General features: G+C 39.4%; 1 protein-coding gene across 8 annotated transcripts in view; it reads left to right on the top strand.

The window, feature by feature from the left end:
- The window catches only part of SLC38A9 (solute carrier family 38 member 9), an 80,928-nt gene extending 73,779 nt beyond the window's left edge, over positions 1–7,149 (top strand). For 6 of the 8 annotated variants that reach the window (XM_034774190.1, XM_034774187.1, XM_034774193.1 and 3 more), the window contains 2 exons: positions 1,012–1,101; positions 2,869–7,149. In XM_034774190.1, coding sequence (XP_034630081.1) covers positions 1,012–1,101; positions 2,869–3,009 — 231 coding nt within the window. In that variant the 3' untranslated portion in view covers positions 3,010–7,149. Of the gene's footprint in view, positions 1–1,011; positions 1,102–1,965; positions 2,028–2,868 lie in introns of all 8 variants that reach the window. The other 2 variants (XM_034774189.1, XM_034774192.1) reach the window with 2 other exon arrangements.
- Positions 7,150–7,350: the final 201 nt, after the last annotated feature.

The following is a 7,350-nucleotide window of genomic DNA, read 5'->3' as shown; positions in this document are numbered from 1 at the left end:
AAAAAAGAAAAGGGGGGGGGGGGGGGGGGGGGGGGGGGGGGGGGGGGGGGGGGGGGGAAGCAGAGTCCAGCCAGCAGAGCAAGGGAAGGAGGGGAGAAAAAACAAAAACAAAAAACAGGGGTGCGAAATATCGGGACAAATTGCGTCACGACCAAACATCGGTTGGGATGTGGGACAAACGCCTAAAAATCGGAACAGTCCCGATTTTATCGGGACATCTGGTCACCCTAGATCTTTCCTGATATTTAGATGTAAAAATTTTTACAGGCCCTAAAGGCAGGTGGCATTTAGGTATCTGAGTCCAGAGTCCATGCACAGCCCTTTCACTAGTATCTAAACAACATTAATGCTTTTTGTGCATTAGAAGGTTCATTCAGAAAGCAAAACCTGTTCAAGTTTACTCACTAAACACAAAACATAAGAGTAGAAAATACATTGTTTATCCAAAAAAAGCAGTCTAATGTAAATTGTAGGTCATGCATTAAGTGAAGTTCAGAAACTTAAACATTTGTCTTATCCATCAATCAAAATGTGACAAGTAATGTATTAAGATTTGTTTTTATGTATTCTATATAATGCTTTCCATTCTGTGATGCATCTTTCTCTGGTATCCATTAGTCCACTCATATAGGTCAGTTCATTCTCTGGATCCAGGCACTTCTTTCATGTGGGAATACAATTATACAGTATTGTTTCTTTGTCTTTGGATGTTTCAGATGGATTTTCATATGCTAGAGTATTAAGTATGTTGTTTTAAGAAGAAATGCCAAATTATACATAATCTCTGGTGAATAATTATTTGAGTCCAAACATTTGAGTCTGTTTAGAATCTGGCACTTAACATCTACAGAATATTGCATGTTAACTATAAAATTAATTAGCTCTAGTATGATGAGTCATACTAGTAGAAACACTCCTACTGGATGTACATTTAAATTGTAATACAATAACTGAAAGATGTTCTAGTGGTATTATGCATATATTAACTGTTTTTCCTCCCCCTCTCTCTAGTATTTTCCATGTGTTGGTTCTAAACGTAGCAATTGTAGGACTTGGAGTGACAATGGCCATATTCTATCCAAATATAGGAGGTATCATAAGGTAGGTACTCTCTGTACTCTGAACTAGCCCTGAATGTTAATGAAATAGTTTTGGTGTCAGACAAATTCTTAGAGATCAATCTGTCTTTTTATTATTGTTTATAATAAATATACAAAAAATTAGAGTGATGTCAACCTCTGATATATAGAGCTCTGTTTAATCTTAGTTCTTGGAAAGGGACATTCAGAGGGTTGAGATGATTGCCAGACAGATGTGAATTGGGAATAAGTTTCCTTCAGATCTCATCCAGGGTCCCCATAACTTACCTGCTTATTCTGAATCAGATGCATCATTTTTCAGCATAAAGTCACTAAGTTACTGTATGGCCCTATTTGTATGTTACCACCAATGGTTTCTGTGGAGGCGTATGGTTTTTTGTTGTGGTGGTGGTGGTCGTTAATCTTTAAAGACAGTCTCTTTTTAAATCAATTTTTAAATTGTGATTAAAAACAGCGAAAATGAATAAATAAAAAATCAGAGACAAAAGGAAGGCCAAAATAAAAATCTCACTTCTGACTGATTTTTATTTAAACCTACTGTTGTTGCAGTTAACTCCTGTGATTTCTGTAATTGAGAGAGCATGAGAAAATATATTGTCAATTTTTTTCCAGAGGGTTTACTTTCTGCATTTGGAAATACTTTGGGAATAGTCCGTTTTCCCCTGTTGTTAGTCTGGGTTTTTACACAGCAACCAGGAAAGGAAGGCATTAAAAAACCAGGAATATGTGATTATAAAACTACAGCAATTGGTATTGAGGCCAGTGTAGTCACTGTAGCTACTCTTCACTCATTTTCTGAAACTGGCAAACTCTCTTTTAAATCCTTTTCTTTTTTTTATTTTTATAATCTCTAATTTATTTTTAGGGAAAACGTCTATCCTCTGATAATAGAACTAGTCAGATTAGTCACGGAACGTAAATTACATGGTGTGTTCAGCATGTTTTTCTGTTTGCGAATTGATCCTGATATTTGCTAATGTGTTCATTACTGATAGTTGCCAAACAGTTTTGGACAAACCATCTTCAGTCTGTGGGTGGTTCATGAACTGTATAGTTCAACTATTTGCTATTCTTGGGCATGCGATTGGTCACCTAAGTAATATGTTGTTTCTGCTCTCTGGTTGGACAACTGAAACTTGTAGAATAGGAAAAAATGCCTGTGAATAATGAATACTTGGTAGCACCAGGGGTTTGATAGCTATCAAAGATCCAGACTGGCATTGGGAGAGGGTAGTGATAGGGCTTTGATAGCTAGCGGAGAGTCAGGCTGGGAGTCCTCACTGGAAGGAGGAGTAGGAAAGGGTTTCAATAGCAATGGGTTGGTCCTTCCTGGTGCTGGTTTCACTTCATGTTCTTGCAATACCAGAGAAATGCTTTTTAGGAGCTCATACACATTTTGTTTAAGCCCCTGGGATGTTACCAGATTTATATATTTGATAATTACATGAAAAAGTAACAAAAGATATTGTCTGGCCTTGTTCTAACATATATGTAAACAGATTCCTCAACCGAAAGCAAAATATATCAATATCAAAGTTAGGAAGTCTGTCGCCAGAAGCATCTGGCTCATTTGACAGTAGGATTACTCTGGGGGGAAATGCTTTATCAAATAATTAAATGCCATTGGAGGAGGAGGAGGCAGATAATGAGGAAAAGAAAATAATGTTTTTTTGGCAGTGACAGCAAATAATCATTATTCAACAAGACTGTTTTAGGAAAAACCCCAAGGAACAAGAGTTAACACAAAGCACTTTTAATTCTTTTGCAGATATTCTGGAGCAACATGTGGTCTGGCCTTTGTATTTGTGTATCCATCCCTCATCTACATGATCTCCTTGCGTCAGTCAGGGCAGCTGACGTGGTCAGTGCTCATCGTTCACATCTTTATAATCATCCTAGGACTGGCTAATCTGATCGCACAGTTCTTGCTGTGAAAGCGCTCATGCTGGCTTTCACAAGTAGTATTTTGAGATTTGACAACAGACTTTAGCAACTCTATCGTAAAAGCTGAGAACCTCCTGTCTGTCAATTTCTTCCTGAGAAAATCTGCTCCTTTGAAAGCAAAGGACTACTGTGTCTTAGTAACAGTTTTCAGGGGTTTGTAGGGAAACACATCTTTGGAAATGTTACATCACAACAGATAAAGTGGGCCAAATTTGTAAATGGCCCAACTCCACTGACTTCATTGAAAGTACATCAGGGATGATTTTGGCCAAAATGTTTTTATTTTGTAGAGAAATATTTCCACGTGGATAAAACATGCCACCCTTCACTTTTTAGAAGTAGTTACTTTTCAGCTTTATGCTACAGAATTCTTTTCTTCCTGCCCTTATTAGCAAACAAACCCTCGCAATATTCTACAGTGACAGTTGCACTAATTTTCCTATGTTGTTTGGGACTGTTACTGACAAAAGGGTTGTATTTGTAAAGCTAATTTATAGCCAATCAGATGACAGCACACTTGTTAATATAATTTTGTGTAACCTTTTAAAATATATATATGCAAGAAACCTCAGCTATGGAAACAGCATAAGAAATCAATACCATTTCTACCTGCAACCGGGATACTGCTTGCACACTATCTGGCCTTCAAGAATAGGTCAAGTAATGAGGGGTGTCTGAAGTTACAGAGCAAGTTGGTGGTTCAACTAGAAGTTGGACCAGGAGCCTCCTCATTCCAAGTCCTATAACTGTTACCATTAGAATAGATGTGTTGTGTATTTTCGTGGGCAGGTGTACGTCATATATGTACGTTGGACGCAAATGTGCAGAGCATTCCTGTATGTCCCGTGTAGTTCTTGTGCCCCTGCAGGGTTTCAGACTGTGAAAATTCCTTGCTGTAGGAAAACTGATTTTTTTCAAACATCCATTCTATACATGTTATATGACAGTATAGTCAGAGAGGTGCAATACAGGCAAACCGACAAAAATAACAAATTAAGATTTGTGTGAAAATTTAAAAATCGTGTTTCAATGTAGCTGCTTAATATTCAGTATTAAAATGTACTATAATCTAATGTACAAAATACACATGCTATATATTTTATGCAGTATGGTGCAGTTTCAGAATCACTAGTGCAAAATTGCAAATGCATCATCTGTATATGCAATCACCACCATGCACAACTGTGCCTGCAGATGCTCAGCTAGATGACTAATTGGTCACATGTACTTGGAATTACTGTGACTGCACAGTTTCACGTGTGCAACTCTGAAAATCTGAGTCTGTCAATGTGCAGTGAGTAATAACAAGGCACTACCTTGTAGGGATGCCCTTAGGACTTTATGGAAGTATGCATATAATTGGAAATGCACATATATAAACCACAAAGACTGAGATTATCAAGTCCACAAAGGGTCCATTTCTGCTCCCATTGAAGTCTGTGGCAAAACTCCTATTGTCTTCACTGGGAGGAAGTTCTGGATGAGTAATCTCCGTTTTGGTGGGAGAAGTGTCTCTGAAAAGCTGTTGCTCCATAGCCAGTATCTGTTAAATACCACATCATGCAGGCATAATGCTGGTTTCTGAGTGATGGAACATTAACTTCTCTGAGATGAGAAGTTGAGAAAGCATCTAATGGAATCACAATCACACCTGCTGCACACAAGTGTGAATGCACATATTCAGAGAGGGAATTGTTGGTGTGATGTTTCTATATCAGACCATCATAGCGCTCCATCAGCCTGATGATGGAATTAAATGTCAGATTTCATCGCCTCTTGCCAAAATGAAAAATGAATTTAGAGGTGCTTTTGGTTAGAAGTATCAGTGTGTGGAAGATTGGTGAGGAAATAGGAGTCTGAGTTGGTGGAAGAGAACTTGGAGACTGTGAAGTCTCTGGGTCAGGTTTGGGCCCATTGTGGAACCTGCCCAAAACTGGATAGACAATCAATGCTATGCAAATAGTATTATTGTGCACTCTTATTGTGAGGGCAGAGTATGCCCCAGCTCCCCACATCTCCCTGCACATATTATTCTTGTCAGATGGGCACATGCATATGCACACATCCGACCCAGAACACTTTGTTGTGACTCTTGTTGCAGGGTGGCTGGGGAATGTTTTCTTTGCAGGTTTTGGGGGAAGCTGAATGCTCACTCTCTGCCCAGAGCTTTCCTGTCATATGCCTATGCGTACCTAGTAGCCAGATTTTGGGGCTGTAATAAAAATTTGACAGGTGTAAATTGAGTGAAATGGTCTTCTGAGAAACTGAATTCTAGAATAATTAAAGGGAGAAAAGTTGAATAATGTTTCAATAATAATAATGATGTGGGGGATTGAGAGAAGCTGAGAACTGGGAAAAGAGAATTTAATTGGGGGTAAGATTTTTGTTCTTTTATCTGAAAGTAGAATGGAAGGCATAGTCTGGAATAACTTTATTGTATTTCTCTAATAAATAACAGATCTTTAGAGGTGATCAAGGTCATATTAATATCATGGCCAGAGGTCCTTGCTTAATATGCAAGAAATATAAGAAAGAGTAGGTCGGGAGGAGTTACTGTGGAGTGAAAAAACTGCTTCAAAGCAGCTACTTTTATTTTTACCTTGCACAACTCTTTGTGCCTTTCAAGCAGGACTGCTGTGTACATGTACCAGAGAGAAATGCTTGCCCCATGCTTGTCATTCTCCTATGTGCCCTTATCTTTGGTATTTCTTAGTTCTCTGCAGCATATTGTACCCACCTTTTTCTCATTGCCTCACGGTGATCTTGATCCTGTAGTATTTTATGCAATCAGCCAGGGTGTTTGCCTACAGGATTGTCTGCATGTTTACTGCAATATTGGGCCCAGTCCATCATCTTAGAGCATCTGCACTAGCAGCGTTACAGCAGTGCAGCAGCATTGGTGCAGCTGCACCCCTGTAAGCTCTGTGGTGTAGCCAGGGCCGGCTCCAGGCACCAGCACAGCAAGCAGGTGCTTGGTGTGGCCAACAGAGAGGGGCGGCCCATCCAGCTCTTCAGCGGCAATTCGGTGGCGAGTCCCTCACTCCCTCTCGGAGGGAAGGACCTGCTGCCGAAGTGCCGCAGATCACAATCGTGGCCTTTTTTTTTTTTTTTTTGGCTGGGGCAAAAATCCTGGAGCCTGCCCTGGGTGTAGCCTTAGCCTAGATATTTGAGGACTTCTCATCTAAAAGGACAGAGACTGATGCGGCAAGATGCCTCCTGCTAGGTACTGAGAGCCCTTTTAACTGTTGTTGAAGTTAATTGCAGTTGCAGATGCTCATTGCCTCTCAGGCTTAGGTTGCTAGTGGGCCATGTTCAAAGCTGGTGTATATGTGGACTTCAGTGTTTAATGGTGTTGGAGCAGGTCTGAATTTGACCCAGTAGGTGAGATCCTGGCTCCGTTGAAGTCAATAGCAAAACTCTCATTGACTTCAATATGGCCAGGATTTCACCCAGTGTGATTTATCTTTTTGAAGAATATTGGTGTTTTTAAACACTTCCAGTATAGACGGTTCTTTCTGCAATTATTTAAAAAACCCTATTTAAATTGGTTTGATTCTGTACAAGTTATGATAAGCAAGTTAAAGCAATTATTTCTACTATATTGAGGGTACATTATCAGAAAAAGGGAAATAGCATAATGAAATATATTTAAAGGTGAACATACCACCTTGTTTTCTTGCTTTAGCAGTTCTTGGGGAAACCAAATGATTGCTTCCAGTATATACTTTCAAACATAGCTCCAGATTTTTAAATCTAGAGACCTCCCATTTAAAAGGAAACTGTCTGGGATGTCAGGTACATGCTACAGCTGATTTTGCTGTTGTGTACAAAAAGATGGGAGTTGGGGTAGGCCTTACAAAAATTGATGACCCTGACATAGATATGGCCTCTTCACTGTATCTGTTTTTCCCAAGAATTAGCAAAATGCTTGTAATCTTTTGACTGAGACGTCTAGTAACTTGGCTCATAAGCAATATTTAAATGTTACCATTCAACAAAAAACTCCTGAAAGAGATGGGAGTCCGTGGCAGGCATCTATCTGCATCTCTAGTATCAGGGGGTAGCCGTGTTAGTCTGTATCTACAAAAACAACAAAGAGTCTGGTGGCACCTTAAAGACTAACAGATTTATTTGGGCATAAGCTTTCGTGAGTAAAAACCTCACTTCTTCGGATGCATCCGAAGAAGTGAGGTTTTTACTCACGAAAGCTTATGCCCNCTGAGAATCAAACTTTCAGAATGTTCTAAAAATTAGGCTTTGGTTTCTATTTTCTATATTTTAGGTGGAGGCACTGCTAGAAGATATT

Source organism: Trachemys scripta, chromosome 6 (assembly GCF_013100865.1).
Source record: "Trachemys scripta elegans isolate TJP31775 chromosome 6, CAS_Tse_1.0, whole genome shotgun sequence".
In the NCBI taxonomy this organism is placed as follows: domain Eukaryota; kingdom Metazoa; phylum Chordata; order Testudines; family Emydidae; genus Trachemys; species Trachemys scripta.
This window is presented reverse-complemented; position numbering and strand designations above follow the sequence as displayed.